The 18,895-nt window shown below is 42.0% G+C and overlaps 1 protein-coding gene across 1 annotated transcript in view; it reads left to right on the top strand.

Annotated features, from left to right (window-relative positions):
- The window catches only part of LYPD6 (LY6/PLAUR domain containing 6), a 290,041-nt gene that overhangs the window by 223,290 nt on the left and 47,856 nt on the right, over nt 1-18,895 (top strand). The window contains exon 4 of the mRNA XM_069616496.1: nt 17,001-17,099. Coding sequence (XP_069472597.1) covers nt 17,001-17,099 — 99 coding nt within the window. The remainder of the gene's footprint in view (nt 1-17,000; nt 17,100-18,895) is intronic.

Genomic DNA, 18,895 nt, shown 5'->3' with positions numbered 1-18,895 from the left:
GTACACTTCTATGGAAATGACTCTGCCGTCACCTAAGCTTGAGTTTATGATGTGGTAGGTTGTGGAAGGCATGGTGATGGTATGAGGGCAGTGCAGTCGCTTAGCCAGAAACTTCTCATGTGGTGTCTTTTACAGAAGGGAGCGGCTGCTGATGGAGGCTGAGGGGGCAATGCTAGTGCTGTTATCAAGGACCAGGTTCAATTTTTCAGGACGAGGGGCACTGTGTCCTACAACCTTAGGTGAGGCGGCATCAACGCTACTGGTATTAGTGGTATTGATAGAAGTGGGACAACATGTAGACATGCAGGGGGAGCCGGTATAGATTAGTGAATGGAGAAAAGGGGTGGGTGTAGGTAGTAGTTGTGGGGTGAGCTTTACATTGGTGCTGCAGTTGGCCCTCCAGGTTGTGCTGGTTGCCAGCGTGGGTGCATGGCACAGTTTGCGACACTGATTTAATGTGTGTGGGTTGCTAATGGTGGGCACTGTGGCACAAACACATGAAAAATAAGGTAGAAAGTAAGAAGGTAGAGGAGGGGCAGAGGTTTAAAGTATAAAGTGCTGCTCGACATATAGGTGGCGCTCGGCATGCACACAGTGGGTCGCAGGATATCAGTACAGTGATTACCTTACGAAGCTTGTGAGAATATAAATCTAATTGGAACCATGGGATTCCTCGTTGTCCTCTATTTTGTACGCCATAGCTAATATTTTTGTGCTATTTTTATAAAAAAGTTCTCCAACAATAGATGCATACTTGATCTGGTGCATCAGCAGATGTGTTTTGAAACGTAGCTATTTCTTTTTTGTATGTGTTTGTTATGAGGTTGATGTTTGTGAGGCTTTCAGTAATGTTATGTTATGTTATGTTATGTTATATGTACTTGTTTAGCGCACGGTCGTCCAAAGGCATCATGGCACTGGAGAAGGAGGACAGCAGCCCGAGCTGTTATGGCTAAAAAATGATGACCTAGAAGAGGGTGGTTTTCAAGACTCTTCTAAAAGCCAGATGGTTAGAGATTTTTCTCAGATCAAAGGGCAGGTCATTCCATAGATCAGCCGCAACTATGGAGAAAGCCCAAACGCCTATCCTAGAACGGCGAAACCTCGGGACAACCAGGAGATCGGCGGAGGAGGAGCGAAGATCACGTGAGGGGAGGTAGCGAAGAAATTTGGCCTAAAGGAACTTGGCTCCCTGGGAAGGAACAACCCTATGGACAATGCACATAGCCTTAAAAAGGATGCGCTGGTTAACCGGCAACCAGTGGAGCGAGTGCAGCACTGGAGAGTTGTGAGCTCCATATGGGGTGCCCGTGGCTAACTTGGCCGCTAGGTTCTGTATCCGTTGTAACGGTTGTATCAGGCCAATAGGCTGGGCCAGGTACAAAGAGTTACAATAACCCAGGCGCCATAAAACCAGAGCTGCAACGACCGGAGGGCGGAGGGACTCAGGCATCATGGGTAGAACCTTCTTCAAGATCTTAAGTTGATAGTGGCTGGCTTGACACACCGCCGCCACCTGGTTTTTCATAGATCGAGTGACAGAAAGAATCACCCCAAGATTTTTTACCTTGCTGACTGGACAAGGAAGGGGACCCAGAGTAGGAGGCCAATAGGCAGAGATCCACAGAGAAGGATCAGGGGGACATCCCACCACCAACACCTCAGTCTTATCCCCATTGAGCTTAAGCCAGTTGTGGTCCATCCAATCCCCCATGGCCCTCAGACATTCACGGAGGCACGCCAATGCTACCACCTGGTCCTGATAAAGCCAGATTTCTGAAGTTACTGAATTTTGTAAGTCAACTTCAGTTCAAAGTATTTAATTTGGATGTGCTCTATTTCTTGAAGGAGTTCTTTGGCTTTTGCATGAAGGATAATGTTATTTACATTTTGCAGTTGTAGAACAGGACTTCATACAATATATAGTCTATGCAGAAGATTCCATATAGCGGAATGGTGTGTTGCTATCATTTTGATGTGGTGGAAGGTGCTTTTGCAAGCAGTTCCTAAAATGCAGGCTAATGAATGTCCTCGAAGTCCAGTGTGGCTGCGAACTGAATAAGAGTCCATATTTTGTAAAGTGTTCATTTTACTTTTGCCTGTTAGTTTCTGTTAGGGAGAATTCTCAGAAAAGTGCTAATTCCCTTCTACTCTAGAGGCCCCCAGCACTTTTTCTGGACTTTAGGACTTTTCATTTTTATCCTGGAGAGAGTGAGACCTTTTTCCCCACTCTCTCATGTATCTTTCTTTGATTTGAACACTGTGTTTCTTTTGGATTTGGAGTCTGACATACTCCAAAGGCATCATCTTCTTACATTGTGACACAAAGCACCTTCAGTGCAGTGGCACAGGGAAGTCTTTCAGATTTCCCAAAGGTTTAAATACCTTCTCTTGGTTAAACTACTGTTTCCAAGAGCAGTAAAGTGAAATTGACTTTACTTATCTTTTGTAACTTTGTAGACCCAGCACACACTATCTTGCATTGAGCGCTGAAGGGGTTACTTAGTATCCCCTTTGTCTACTTTCTCATGTAACATTTTTATGTTACCCTTTCTACAATTAATGGCTGGTGGCAGTGGTTTACTTTTTCCTACCATTGTGTGTTTTTAGCGTGGGCTGCTTTCACAGCTGCAGGATAGCACCCATGGGTGCCCATTTTGTCAAAAAAGCCCTGGTCTTCTTTTTTCACCATTTCTTATTGTAAAGGTCCTCCTTGAGATTTACTCTGTGCGCCAAACTAGGTTTGGTCCCTTTGTTCATTTTGTTTTGGCGGGATTCACTGGTGAAGCCAGCCTCTGGCTCCAGCGTGTCTGGCAGGTCAGGAAGCGAGGTAGATTCCCGAAACTCCCTGTGCTTAGTCTCCTTGGTGACAGGTTACAGGAATGCACCCAAAGGTGACTGAACGGCTGCAGGTCTTTTGCAAGGAAGGCAGAGTCGACCACTGGATGAAGGAATCCGAAGAAGAACTTGGAAGAGAAGCTTGCTGCAACTCCTGAACTGTTGGTTTGCCCGATGAAGCTATGCTGCAGTGCCAAAGCTCCGAATTCACCAAGACTAGAGAAGCCCTGCAAAGGACAACTTCTCGCCTTGGGTTGGTGGGACCAATCGACACCAAGACTAACTCATCTGGAAATCCTCTCATTGCTAGACCGAGTGGCAGGGAGAAGAACACCAGAATCGAGTGCATCATTTTCAAGCCAGACCCTAGCTCCAGGAAAATCCTCCAGACTCCCTCGAGGCATGGCTGACCAAACCGGAGCCACCTCAACAGAGTGCTGGACCCCAGAAGCAAGGAAAGTCCACAAGGTGTCCAAGAACTGTGCTGGTACTATTTGTGAAGTGTCGCTGCTCTGAAGTTTGCCCATTGCTGCCGCGAGCTTTGAATCGTAGTGCATGAGTCCCCAGACATCCTCCCTTGTGTCCCCATGACTGAGGCCCAGGAACTACAGGATCTGCCATACTACAACAGGCACAAGCCAGCTGGAAACAATTTCTTCAGACCTAAGGTACTGTGAACTAGGGGGTACTTACCTCTTGTTGTGCAGCTTGCTTGCTCTCAGTGGAAACTTTCATTTGCTGCCTTTTGCCTCCCAGCTTGTGGTCCAACAGCGATTTCATTTCCTACAATAAACTCTATAACATTGTGCAAGACGTTTTACTTACCTTCAAGAAGTCATCAGCTCCCCTAGACTTTGCTCAGTTACCATTGGCTGTCCTGGCTCCCTGAAGACTCTTCAAAACTCTGATTTTGTGTTTAATCTGTCCCTCCAAAATGTTATACATTCTTTGCTTGTATAGCTGGGAAAGGGTTAATCTACATTGCATTGGGGGGTTCAAAAGTGCTTACCTGTTAGAAAAACTACATAACGATTGTTTCCTTCCCTAACCTTTTCCTTTTTGACACCAAACTCAGTATTGCTCTAAATGTACCAGTGATATATCAATGTGCACAGTGTACTAGTTATTGAAGTCACGTCAGGGTGTAGGAAGTTTCTGTGTGCCTTCCCAAAAGGATATCGACTGATTTATTGAAACTCAGAGTATGTATTTTGAAGTGCATTTAAGTGTTACATATTTGCTCCCTTCTAAAGAAGGCTTATTCAAACTTACTGTTAAATTACTAAATATTGTTTAATCAAGAAACCTTGAGTATAAGTGTGATTTGTATACTTGTCACTGTGAAACTCTTTGTTGCAACCCTACAGCTCACATTGACCCCTATTGAGATAAGCCTGGCTGCTCAGTCTCACTACCAAACTTGTTTAGTAGATGCTTATACCAAAGGTTGTGTTAACTATTGCCATGAGGACAAGGCTAGTGCAGTCTCCCACAGGCTACTGCATAAAATCTTGCCTAACCGTTTCACATAGTGACTGAGGAATCGTCATAAAGATTTAAAGGATTGTTGGTGTATGTTGCACATTGAGCTGCATGTCCATTTGTACACTGGACAGTTTGTTTGGGCGAAAGGAACATTTGGTTGAAAGTTTGTTGGGGACGTTTTTTCTGTAAGGGGTTTCTTTTGTCATGATGGCGTCTCTATCTCTTCATACTCTCAGCCATCACTGTCTATTGCAATTGTTGTTTTGTTGTTCTTGTATATACACCTCTTCATTGCAATATGATTCTGTGCTGCTTGTGTGAATCCATTCACCTTCACAGAAATTTGAAAAAATATCTATATTCACATTGTGCATGTTTAGAAGAAACATTTTGAAATGTATTAATTTATTTAGTTAGTGGTTTCATTCTGTTTAATATCAATATAAACAATTTTCTCTTTAGTAGAAGTCGCTGTCAATTAGAGCTTTGAGGATTAGTCTCCTGTGATAGTTTTTAAGTGTAGATCGTGACTTTTAGGCTTTTGTTATAAAATTGCGAGGACCTCTACGGTGGAAAAGTTTTTGTGATATACATTTTTTCGATTTCTTAACAGTGGCTATGTTAACACTGGTAGATATAATGTTACGTTCATTAGTAGGTCTGATTTTCTTTGTAAATTTTTCTTTACTTTTAGTTTCTGCATGGGGGCCTTACATTTTTTAGTCGTTGCTGGTTTATTTTGTTGAGTGAGGTTACTAGCTCTCTCGTTTTCATGTTTTCTATAAATTGTTGTAGAGGTGGATGACTATATGAGATGCTTCTATTTTTATCTGCTCTATTTTGTCTTTGTTTTCTGTGGAGTTGCTTTTTAGTTGGCATTTTGTTTTGTCTGTTAAAAAAAGAAAGTTTGGGTTTTAAAGTTGTGCATGTATATGCATGTATGTTGCATGGGTGGGTGGGTGTGATTGTAGAGATAATAGAGTGCTGTTTGATTGTGAAGTGGCATAATACATATGGTTGGGAAAGTTGGAAGAGTAAGAGTCTGTAGAGGTGTGATGGGCTTGGGGTAGTGAGGAAGGGAGTGGTGGTGTGATTGAATAAGAAGGGACATTGTGGTGGTTTGAGGAAAACAGTGGGTGTTGTAATGGTGGTCTTTAGATTGGAATAGAAAGAGTGTGAATGGTGCAATATAGTTATGTGAAATAAATGTTGATTTTCAAAAAGTGTTCTCTGGGCTAATATATAGTGGAACTATACTGTTGCAATTACAGACATATATAGGATGTGAAGGGTATTATTTTTTCGGTAGCCGTCTTCAGCATTGTGCTTCTTTCCTGTAATTGTAAAAGAAGGTTAGTGGGGATATGTGTTAATGTTGAAGTACTTTTACTAAACAAGGTTGTTATTTATAAAGGTGGGAGGAGTTGTTGGGAAGAAGGGTTATTAAGTTGTGTCATAGGTGGTGTACTAAAGTGTGTTAAGTATGCTGTTAAAAGAATTGGAGTATAAGTATTTGTGTTTCATACATTAGAATCAACAAGGCAAACATGAGTGTAAGAAAAACATGCATATCTAGGTTATTTTTGTGGTGCTGACTTCAATAAAAGAAGTGCTATGTTTGTGGTGGAATGTATTTGTATTGTGTTGCAGTGTTTTTAAAAATAAGGGAAACTGTGTCCTAGTGGAAATGTAATGGTGGCTTGTTGTTACAGCAGTGTTCGGTGTCTTATAGTAGAGGTTGAGAAAGAAGAGTTCTTTATAACTAAGGTGAAGTTTTGCATATAGATGGTTGTATACAGATATGTGTGAGCAGGTGCATGGCAGAGTAAGGGATGTAATGAGTCAGGTAGGAAAGTGTGCAATTTATATTGAATGATAAATGGAAAATGCAGGCAGTGTAAAAATGTTTGTTTTAAGTAGCTTCTTCATGAAAGTTAAGAATTGCATATGTGCATTTAAAGAAGCTCTATGTCTAACTTTTTTGTAAAAGAGTAGAAAAGCAGATGGAAATGATTTGTAGAACATTTCTATATGGCAGTTGGTGTGTGGAAGTTTATTATGTTAGGAGTATTTACATACTTGCCAAAATGATGCATTCTAAGCTGTAGGTGTTTATGCAGTTGTAGTTTTTTTATTTTCATTCTGGGACTTGTAGTCCCACTTTTCCATCATACAACTTGGAGTAAAAGTCCCAGAGTGTAGAAAAAAATAGGACTGGATAAGCAACTACAGATTGGAAGCAAGTACACATGTACTGCTGACATATTAAACGTGCACATACCAAGTGCCACTTAAAAATGTTGTATGCATGTTTTGCATCTGCTTTTTCTTTCTTTTAAAAAAAAAAGTTACAAACAGTGCTGCTATAAATGCACCTATGAATAGGTTAACTTTTATCAAAAATACTCCTAAAACAAAAGACACAGCATTTTATATTTTTCATTTGATATAAATGGCACACTTTTGAAACTTCAAGTCCAGTCCTGTTTTTTTCTTTGCATTCTGAGACTTGTAGTTTGAGTTTTATAATGGGAGAAGTGGAATTACAAGTTACAGAATGCAACGAAAACAATAATTACTTCATAAGAACGTACAGATTGAAATGGGTGATGTTGGGAAGTATGTTTGGAAGTACGCATGCACTGGCAACATATTACATTTCCACACAGGTAGTGCCATGAGGAAGATGCATCTTGGAGGAAGTCTTTTTCCCCTTTCCGGACTTCCCCTATACCTGGTTCACTATTCTTCCAGGTATAGACTTTTTCCCATTTCTCCCCCTTTCTTTTATTTGTGTCCCAGATGCTCTAAGTAGTGGCCTAGAAGATTCTTGGTTTCTCTCTCGGGGTCCCAACCCCCTTACTATTTCTCCACAAACACTTAAATACTTTCTATTGTGGGTGTGGGTCCCAGACTCAACTTTCTTACTTGGTTTTGCTGATAGACTTGGTTTACTCCCCTGCCACGTACCATTGTGTGGCTAAGAAGTGTAAAAGAGTTCCTTTCCCTCTGTCAGGGTAACAGACCCTATATTCTCGGCTTCTCTCTCTCTCCGCTCTAGGCTTTCCACCACCTTCTCAGGGCCCCAGCACCTTTGTACCTTTGTGCCTGTGGTCTGTGATGGTTACGGGTCTTCCTTGGTGCCTGCGGTCTGCTGCAGGGCTTCCCTGACCCTTGTGGTCCTTCTTTGGTCTGCGGCGACTCTGCATCGATATTTCCTATTCGGGTAGTGTGGCTCATCCTTTATGCACTCCCCGGTTCTCAGGAACACTGGTAGCTTCCCTTTCCTGCCTTGCTGAGTGGTCCTTCTGCTCTGGATAGACTCTGGACCTCCTTGCTCCCGCCTTGACATCCCAGTCTGCCTTCTTCCTCTTTCCTGGGGCGCGCTGGCTCTTGCAGTTCCTCCAGGGAGGGCTTGAATCTTTTATGAGTCCCCGCTCAGTTTTGAATACTTGCACAATGTCCACATAGACTGGAATGCTTGCTGTAGTTCTGCAGACCTGGCTCTGCACATCTTCTTTGTCCCAGTACATTTATGATCACTCCTTATTGGGTTTGCTGGACTATTCTTCATATCAGTTTTCCAGCCTACTTCAGACAAGCAATTCCTACTCTTCCTCATCTCAGTGGTTCTTTCAAGTGTTGGACTAGCTACTGCAGACAAGTACATGGAAGTGAGGGGGATTAGTGTGCTTTGTTGAGGCAATTGGAATGAGTGAGGTTGGGAAGTAGTTTGTACATAACACTTTCTAACCGACGAGTAGTCCCTAGTCCCATAGGGGGAATCTCTCACCATGAGATATTCCTGCTGAGTACCTGGGGGGCTATCGGATAGCGGCCTCACCTCCCTGGCCTCATGGGAAGGGGCTGCCCATAGGGTAGAAGGGACGAAATCTGAGGATTCATCACACCTGACAGACAGCACAACTGCCATGTTTTACATAAACAGACAGCGCGGAACACATTCTGCAAGTCTGTCCAAATTAGCTCAGAGGATTTGGAATTGGTCTCTCAACAAGGGCATCTTTCTCCTATCACAACATGTTCCAGGGGAACACAACTGTCTAGCACACATGTTAATCAGAAACATGCAGCTTCCCATAAAACACAAATGGGTGTTACACTAAGACATTCTACACAACATCTTCAAAGACAGGGGGCATCCAAGCATAGATCTCTTCACAACTCCAGAGTGTCCAATATGCCATGATTACGCATCCAGGTTTCCCAAACAGGGTGCAAGGGGAACGCACTGTGGATCAGTCGGTCAGGGAGATTTGCATGCGCTTTTCCCCCAATGCCACTAGTAAACAGAATTAGCCACAAGATGCACAGGAAACACCCACAATGATCCTAATAGCCTCAATGTTTGCACATCAAATGCAGTTTTCATACCTGCTCAGGATGTCAGTTTGCTCACCAGTCAAACTGCTGAGCCCTTACAACGTGTTGTCTTAGCACCAGGGAACAGCACTCCATCTACATCCTCAAACACTGAACTTGGCTGCCTAGTTCCTAAAATCATAGAGTATGGCCACCTAAACTTACCTTAAATATGCATGGATATCTAAAAGGAGGCACGTAAACCAAACACAAAGCATTGTTATTTCAACAAGTGGAAACACTTTGTGTTATGGTGCAAAAGACGTAATGTCATCCCCATTAACTATTCACCTATTTTTAACTCTCTTAAAGTCCAAGTAGCTGCGCTCTCAGCATAACCACCTCACAGAGCAAGGTATCATGTGGAGGGTTCCCGTGGTTAAAGCTTTCTTGTAAGGGGTAAAATGCTGCATTCCCCAATTACAACTCCACCCCCAGACAGAGTGGGACTTAAATATCGTTCTTACTAAACTTATGGGAGCCCCCTTTGAATCTATGCATGAAGCTAGTCTTAAGCATGACACCGATAAGACTGTTTTTCTCATAGCCATCACTTCAATAAAGAGAGTACGTGAACTGCAAGATCTATCAGTTCAAAATCCATTTGTAACCATTAATAAAGACAAGGTAGTGTTACAAACGTTTCTCACCTAAATTTATTTCAAAGTTTCACGTCAATCAGTCAATCGAACTTTAGGCATTCTGTCAGAAACCACAGAGCTCAGCAGAAATGAACCTCCATACACTAGATGTCAAGAGGGCGGTAATGTACCATCTAGATAAAACAAAACCAATAAAGAAAACAGATCAATTAGTCGTCTCCTTAGCTGCTGGAAAGAAGGGGATCCCCTCTCTAAATTGTCTATTTCAATATGGATTGTAAATTGCATCCAATTTTGCTGCTCTGTGTCTAAGCAGACCTTATCATTCATGCCCACAGCACACTTAATTTGAGGTACCAGGACTACTCGATGGAGTTCAATCTACACTTTCACACAACAATACTGCATACATACTCACACAAGAAGTGATTCTCAGGTGAAACATTTGGTGTTAAGGCATCTTTTTGCCGCTGTCCCTTCTAACAACCCACAGCCTTCTCCAGGTACTGCTCGCTAGGCTATGGAAAGCATGTTATTCTAAGCAGATCCACAAGACTCAGAAGACAAATATTACACACCTTTAATCGTCGTTCTGATGCTTGTATCTGCTTAGATTCACATGCACCCAACCTTCCTCCCCTCTTTGTAGTCGATGGTACATCACACACACTTTATGCTCACTCATGTCAGAAACAAAACAATCTGAGGACCTCGATGTGTGAAGGACCATGGGTACAGTACACATCACACTAAGGATTGTGTTAAAGACAGGCCCTGTTGCTGTCCCTTTTTGAAGTTTGAAATAAGCAACGCAATAGTCTGCACTATCCACTAGATGTTGGCCTATGCAAAGCATTTGAATCTAAGCAGATACAGGCATCAGAAAGACATGTACATAATATTTGTCTTATACTTGTGCACTAATTGAATTAGGCCTGATGCCCATTCAAAAACTAAACTGTTATTGTTGGGGCTTAGCAATTGTTTAATTGTTTATATTGTGAATTGTTTTATCAAATGACCAAACTATAAGCCTACCCGCTCACCTCCAAGTTACCCTCTTAACCTGCCTCTCATCTGTCTTCTAATTAACATTTTTCCCTCACCTCCAGCATGCCTGGGTCCCTCATTTTCTCTGCCTCCACTCTAGCACTTCATCCATTCTTGTCACATCCTGAGCATGCTAGAGACACCTTTAATAGCCCCAACTATTGCATTCAAATTCTGATTCATGTGTATATAGGGAGAAGAGCTTGTGATGAGGGGCACACACAAATGACATTTTAGGAGGGACACATAGTGTATGTTGGTGTTTGGTTATTTATCCCTCCCATTCCCTGCCACTAGCCATGCTAATCCCGCCCATTCCTGCCCATCTCGGGAACCCTTATAGCTTTGAGCTCTTCCATGAGTTGGCCATGTTGGATAAACTGTTCAGTTCAGTGCTCTGCCAATGCAGGGGCCATCTTGAAAATCAATTTTCATAAATTATGACACCTACTGAACAAGAAAGTGGCTTTTTCCTTGTGCAGAATGAGACACTTAGGTACTATTTGTAAAGTAAATGATGAGCATACTACACGCTGATACTAAACCTATATCACCGTGTGAAAATATATTTTTGTAGATGGAACCTTTATAATATTCCTTTATTTAAATGTGAACAAAATGAATCTTGTATTACTTTGTTGTGTAAAGGGCTTTGGTAAAACAAAATTCTTCTGCAGATTATTTGATGAGCTACTGCTCATAAACCATCTTGCTTGCTTGTCATTGGAGTCAGCAAACACATTCCTGTCTCTAAAGCTCATGGGGGCATTGCTCGCCACGCCCGGGAGACTTAACCATCAAAACTAAATTAGGACCCCATCCACAAAGGTTTCTCGCTTAGTTGAGAATCTTTGTAGCCGACTCATTAGTTGATTTTTTTCACGACAAGGTGTGACTGCGCATTCGGCAGAAGCACCAGTCAGTCTGCCGTGCGCCTAACTGGGGGGGAGAGGAGGAACCCAGCAGACTGGGGCACACCGGGCATTGGAGACATCTGCAGCAGCGGCTGGGCAGCTATACACACAGGCATGCACCCGGATTCAGCTCGCACACCAGCATGGGTATTAAAAGTGCATTTACGTGTTGGAACCCTGTCTCTCTAAGGAAGCTTTCGTATGCAGTGGTGTTGATCCACATTCCCCCTCCCAAGTTCCCGCCTCTGCAGGGGTCACGGGGAAGCCTGTGGATGCCGCCCATTTTCGGGGATGGGATATGCACTGGCTGCGGTGGGCTCAGTGATTGAGCTGGGCTCCATACGTATTCATGCAGTATGCTCAAACCCAGACATGAGTAGCTTCCCAGAGCTTTGACTGGGGCTTCTTACGGCACCAGTGGAGGGTCATGCCGCGTCCACTGGCACAACTTGCATTGTGTTCATCAGAATGCAGGTGGGTGGGCCAGGGCTCTGGGAGTGCTGCAATTGGTGTGCTCTTGTGCTTGCGGCGGGAAAGTTGTAGATTACATTCTATTGTGAAATGCTCTGCATAGGAGTGGCACAGTGCCTCCGCTCTCTTTGGGAGCCAGGGTGGAGGCATGGCAGCTAGCACACATGTGTTCTCTCTTGATTCATCTACGCTTTGCTGCGGTGATTGAGGCCAGGGAAATATGCGCTCATCGTTCGAGGGCTGCGTTCAGGAGGCTTTTCCGATGACTGATGTTAGCGGGGATTGAAGGGAGATGCATTCCCGCTCTGCGTGTGCAGGAACCAGTCACCTGTGAACGACACACCCTGCATGCATGTCATTTAATGATTGAGTGCTGGAACCATCAGAGGTTACAGCAAATGAGAAAATGAAGATGATGGTGAAACAGGGATCAGACCTCGGTTGGATTCTTTGCAATCCATATACAGGAAATCATGGTTAGGCCGGGGGCTTTCACTTTGTGTGGGGGGGGGACTCTACCGCATGAATAAGCACATACCCAACTCTCTCCCTCCCTCTCTCACACACAGGCACCTATATATGCACTCGCACGGATACACTGCCAGATACACAGATACACGCACATGCACACCCGTGAAGACGCATATATTGCACTCGCAGATGCAGAAACACACAAAAGCACACACCGTTTTACACGAACACACACCAACGTAAATGCACATATGCTCACAAACGCACAGATCAGCATCCATACACACAAGCCTAGAACATGCACAATTATATTCACTGGCTCACAGACACACACACGCACAAATACACTGACAAACACACCAAGAAAAGCATAGGCACACACCTAGAATGTCTGATAGGCTGTATCGATATGCCTTGAATGCAACACTCTTTGTCCACACATGCCTTCTTGCACATGCCTGTAGAGATTGCATAAAAAGAAGGAAGTGTGAATGTCTTCTTCCCCCAAAGAGGGGCTTTGGAAGCGGCACAGGGGCTGCCTTTATCAAACAGGGTATTGCTGGGGCCAGAAGAGAGCGGCCATTTGCATTCTATGGCAGTCATATTTCCTTCTTGTAATATGGGGGGGGGGCTAGGGTGCGGGGCTAGCCCAGTGCAGGCTAGCTGGATTCTATATACACGCTAGGAATTTGAATCTGCCTCCTTTCTGCGTGGCATGTGCTGCCCTTACCCTAATCCTTGCGGGTTCACGTGTTTACTTGAATGTGTAGAATTGTCTTCATGTTTCCATAAAACACCTGCGCCCCCGAGATGCGAAAGGAATATAATCCAGCCCACCCGCGAGGCTGGGTACACAAAGAGAAGAGTACTCTGGTAAGGCGGCCCACACATACAGAACAAGAGCATCCAAACACACACGGGGCCTGTGTGCCTGGACGAACGTTCTGCTCTACCTGTTGTGAGACACTATAGGCCTATGAAAAAGGCACATTGTAGAATTCTGATAGTATTGGCAAAGCAGGCAACCAGTTAATGACTTAATTGGAGTTGTAAACCCGCTACTGGTGTGATAAAAATGTCTTTCAGGCCTGCCATGAGCCACTCGATTTGTAAGCACTCTGTGTGTCCTTCACTGTCGTCCTGTTAAAAATGAGCATTGACAAAGACAGCAGTTTTGGCTTGTGCCTACATTTTAAGTTTTTGCCAGGCACAGCTATTAGATGCCAAGGTACGTGCACCGTTTTGCACATGCTACCATCATTGACCAGTTAATACCACTATGGCAGTACCTGGCAAGTGCCTTCCCCATGCTTATGCAAAAACCCAAACTATTGACATTGCCAGCGCTTGTTTGCTTTGTGACTGTGCTGTGTTGATGAATATATTGTTTGAATTTTATGTTTATTAGCTAGATTGGGAAAAAGCTTGTGTATATTTTTCATTTTGGTTTATATTTTCTTTGATATCATTGAAGAAAAAATGTTTTGTATTAAAATAAAATAATTGTTTCCATCGCTATGACTGTTCATGTAATATTAGTTCTTTGATGCCTTGATTATTCAACAAGCCTATTGAAACAGATTAAATGGAATCGTGTTAAATTGTTCTCTGTTGCAAATCATTTTTTTTGGTCATTCTGTAAAATACAATATAAAGCTCTCCACACATTGCTGACATTCTTAATTCCAAAATGTACAATGCCATCAAGGACGACCCAGAAAAATCCCAATTGCCACTGCTTCTAATTCCTTCCTCCCAGCTCGCAATCTACTCTGTCCTCAATATCATCATGTAGGCGAATTCAAGATTCAAGCAAGGAGTCTTCAACCTGCCTCTCGCCCGATGTTTTGGATGGACTTCTACCCCCAAGATCCCTCACCATTGACCTTACTGACCAGGGCTGATGTGAGTTGCAGTCCAAAACTATGGAGACCGAACCATCAAAGCTGCAATGTGGCCTTTCCCAAATGCCACATACCTATTCTTGCATTATACATGAAAACAATATTTAACACTTAGTTAAGGGCAGATGAATGCTGAAAATATTTTGTGGCAACTCATCTTCTCTTGACTGTCAAAGTAGGAGACAATGTGTAGATCTTCCTGGGGATTGATCCCACCAAAAACCAAGAAGTCATGGGCATTGTGAACATTGATTTCAAAGTACCACTTAACAGAAGATAGAACAATGTCTATTATGTATATATGTACCATGGTAATTTTTTTCTGTGAATGCTATACTATGCCATGTAACCATCACCATCCTCTAGCGCCCAATTACCTGCGGGTCAGGTGCGCTATATAAATAAAATAAACAAACAAACAAACAAAACAGCAGAGAGTCTCTTTTCAGTTCTTCACACAGATCAGCTAGCTCTCCAGCTGTTCTACTTGAGCGGCCTGGACTGCCCCACACAGCATTCATGGGATTCTCCACAATAACTCTCGGTACATTTAATGATACAGTGGAAGAGGTGTGCTGTCTTGCTTGGCCACAGCCAGCAGGGCTACAATGTGTCCCCCCTCCCCTCTATCTGTAAAAATGAATACTTGTAAAGCCGTTTAGGGCTCAGTGCTATAGCTACTTCTCTTCAGCACCTACTTGTGACCCATAACACAAGCGAGTTATCAATATTATAAATCAATGGCTGTTTCATTTCTAAAATGTACGTCAACAACATGATTGTCCTCCTATAGCTGGAAAAAAGGCACCAGAGGCAATATTGTAGATTGCCAAAGTCATGTTTAATTTTTCTTGAAGGAGCAATACTTATATCTTAATATGGTCCAAGGTTAGATGCAGGTGCTCGAAGACACAAAGAGGGGGCAAAATTAGCTTAAAAAATTGAATAAACAACATTAAGTAAAAAAATGTGTTCCAAGAGAGATCTTCAAAAAATAAAAATCAAAAAATACGTAAAAAAAGAGTGTGAGAATGAAGTTTAGAAAACACCACATATCAAGCCGCTTGCTTTGACGTGCAGAGCTTGTTAACGCAGGTTCGAATCCCGGTGGGGCCAAACTCAGACTTTCATCCTTCCGAGGTCGATAAACGAGCACCACACACATGGGTAATAATAAGCAGCGCCCATATACCTGAGGGTTTGTAGTGCTATATAAATGCCTAATTATTATTATTATCAAAAAAGCAAATGCTAAGAGAATGATCCCTGGCATCTAGGTGATAACCATCATCACAATGTGCAGAGAAAGTGCAGGGCCAAACTGGAACAAGACGATCAGCTAAGTTACTCATGTTAGCTGGCACATGAAGTAAGCAGGCTCTAGTCGTGGACATGCTGGGAAAAGTAATACAAAATAGCTCCATACAAAAATTATTAGATCCCTAATAATGTGACCACTGTGTACCGAACATGCAAATATATATCAGCGGGCAAGAAAAAGGGAGAAGCAAAGTATTGCAAACTATATTTCCAAAATACTTTTGCAACCATGTTTCGCTGATCCTTTGGGACAAAACCTGTTTGCACCATTCCATTTTACATAAGCACCAAAACTAGTGCTAATTAATGTTCCCAATTAGTAACCCTGGTTCAAATGTCAGACAACCAGCTGCAGGGAAGAACTCGAGAGAGCAGTGAGTCATTCCTACCTAATAATATTGTAATATATGCAGACTGTCTTAAGAAGAAAAATGGGAAAATCAAAAGGGCCCAGAATCAAAGATTCAGCATATGAATGAATCTTAGTAAAAGTAATCAGGCAACTCACACTTGGAAAGCAATCCACTGACACCTGTTGTGACATTAATTAAGAGTACAGTGGTCTGATTTGACACCTACAAAAGGTGAATACCTTCAAAACATCCCCCAACCCTCGTTATGCTGCCTTGAGCAACCCCAGATTGACTATAACAGATTACTCTGACAATCTAAATTCATGTAGGTCCATATTATAGGCAGTTCATCAACGTGCTAAAATCTTGGAAATGTTCCTTCCCTTGTAGTTTCAATTATACTTGGCAGCTTGTCTCCATTTCTTTACTGAAAGACCAGGACACACCTTCTTAACAGACTTCCCATCACCTTTGCCGCCAGACAGATGCTATTGATCAGCACGGCCATTGACTGGACAAACAATCTCATGCACACTGAACTTTGATGAGGACCTCAATGCTGCAAAGTGACCACAACGTGATTTTGTAACATTTAACCAAATGTTAAATAAATAAGTAAATACGTAAATATATTGAGCATCTATACTTCATGCAAAATGCAGCTAATTTGTATTAATGATGTATGGTGTAAATTCTATTTGGAATTCACTAATAACATCTTACATGTACATCAAACTGAATTCCCAAAAAATCGTGGACCATTGGTAGATCAACTTTACCAGCTGCCTGCTTACTCAGGGACTACAAAGTCTATCTATGAACATAGAAATGTCTACCGACTTGTGGGTTTTACGACATTGGGTAGGTAGGTTTTAAGTCCTTGCATGCCAGAGAATCGTAATACTATTTCACATATGAATACACAGATAATGGAAATAAACTTTCTTCTTGGCTATTTATAGATACACTGGATGATCCTGTCTCAATTAATTATGGACGATCTGTAAGGTCTTTGCAAAAACAGCTATATAGGTACAAACAAATGTATACACATGCACCAGGAGAGGCAGAGAAGAAAAGATTTTTGTACAACTCTTTATTTGACTTTTTTTGGTGTGAATGTTTATATAATCAATCTACATGCTTTTTGACTGTAAAATGATTCTATGATCTGCTCTTCAATTACGATGTACTCTCGTCTATTTCTAGCTACACCGTACCCAGGTGGGTTTAAATGTTTCACCTGTGAAAATGCAGTAGACAATTATGAATGCAATCGTTGGGCTCCTGATTTCTACTGCCCGAGAGGTAAGTCATTCCAGATGCTACGCCAACAAGATCCTTTAGAAGTCAAAATGTAGCTAATGAAAACCACATTATTTTGAATAGTGTGTTCTTGGATTTTTGCAATTATTCATTTGATTAAACTAAGTTATTTAAATATGTATAAGTTGTTGATATGCATTTCACAGGTAGAAATGTTAACCAAAGCAAGTGTGTCAATGCATACTCGTCATCATGGTCATGCTTGTTTGTGTTTAATGCAGTTAACCTACAGTTAGAAGTTCAAAGCTGCAAACATATTTAATTTGGTAACATCATTGTTGCAAAGTGAGAAGACAGTAAATAAGTCCCAGAGCACTCTTTTGTTTTGATTCCAACTAATTTACTGTTATTGGACAATTTCATGTTTCATCTTTAACAAGGCATGTCACAGCACTGCAATGGGTAAAAACAAGTGTGCTTAGAGAATGTTGAACATGTTTCTAAACTGTTACGTTTACTGGCTATGACTTAAACATTTCAAGCTGCTTATTATAAGTAAGTCCAACACCTTTAGGCGTTCTCTGAAAATATGACATTCACCTTTCAAAAATTACTTGTTTAACAGCTTCTACCATCACTATCTCACTCTCTCTCTGCCCCTATACATATTCTGTCCAAAACGTTATTTAGGGGGCACTTACGTTGAAAGAGCTCTATGCAAAAAAACCTATGAAATTTGGCAGGTGTGGGAAGCTAAACTACTTTTACTCCATCTCCCTCCTTGCGCAGCCCACGAGGACACTCATGACATCATGACATCATCCATGCCTGTACATACAATATGATGAGATTGCATAACTTATCAAAGGACACTCTATCTTGGAAAATTTGCACCGGTAAACGATAACATGGACGACTGGTGGTTCCACATGTTGAGTGGCAGTTCGGTGCATTTAATATGTGCATTCATAAATTACCTCGACAAAATAATAGGTTGATCATGTAAGGGGATTGCTTAAAGACTTAATGATGGAACTTGATAAACCAAGAAGTGTTCTTTTTTGTAACCGTTCCAATCTACGAATTATATGGAACAATTGACATTGAAAGTCAGCGAGAGCAAAGTGAAGAATAAAAAATGAGAAAATTGTAATAAAAGTTTGTAATAAACAATGTTACAAAAAATAAAAAAATAAAATAAATAAAATATGACGAGATTGCATCATTTATGACATAATTAATGGCATAAGTAAAATTTAGAGCACACTGATGACATTACTGATGACATGACACATCTCAACAGTTATGATATCATCAACGGCTTCACTGGTAGACTAGTTCACATGTGAACATGTGAGATGTAATTTAAAGCTCCTATGTTACCTTTACGAAATGAATCCATTTTGTGGCTCTATCGTACAATGGGAGTTGTGCAATGGATTAATTTGCATGCCATAATCCCTACCCACCCCACTATCTCTTCTGTGCATCTCTGATGGACACCCCAAGAGCCCACACCTATTCCCCCATCTCCCTGTTGTCAATATACAGAGGGACACCTCAGCAACCACATCACTTCCCTACCCCTCCCACCTCCCTTATTCCCCACCGCTCACCAGGCTGCTTGCACTAGATTACATGTAAAACACCCACCCTGCAATGCATGCCATGCACAAAAAAAGAACACTGCTAAACCTACAAGAAATAACTCATATGGTCTCAAGTGCAAGATTTTAAGTCACCATACAAATAAAAATACTGTTAACCTTCATACAAGGTAGTCCAGAAGACATGAGCCAGACTATTGAATAAGTATTTGAAATCCCAAGTTTTTCTAC

Source organism: Ambystoma mexicanum, chromosome 9, assembly GCF_040938575.1.
Source record: "Ambystoma mexicanum isolate Mex_15411 chromosome 9, UKY_AmexF1_1, whole genome shotgun sequence".
Taxonomy (NCBI): Eukaryota; Metazoa; Chordata; class Amphibia; order Caudata; family Ambystomatidae; genus Ambystoma; species Ambystoma mexicanum.
This window is presented reverse-complemented; position numbering and strand designations above follow the sequence as displayed.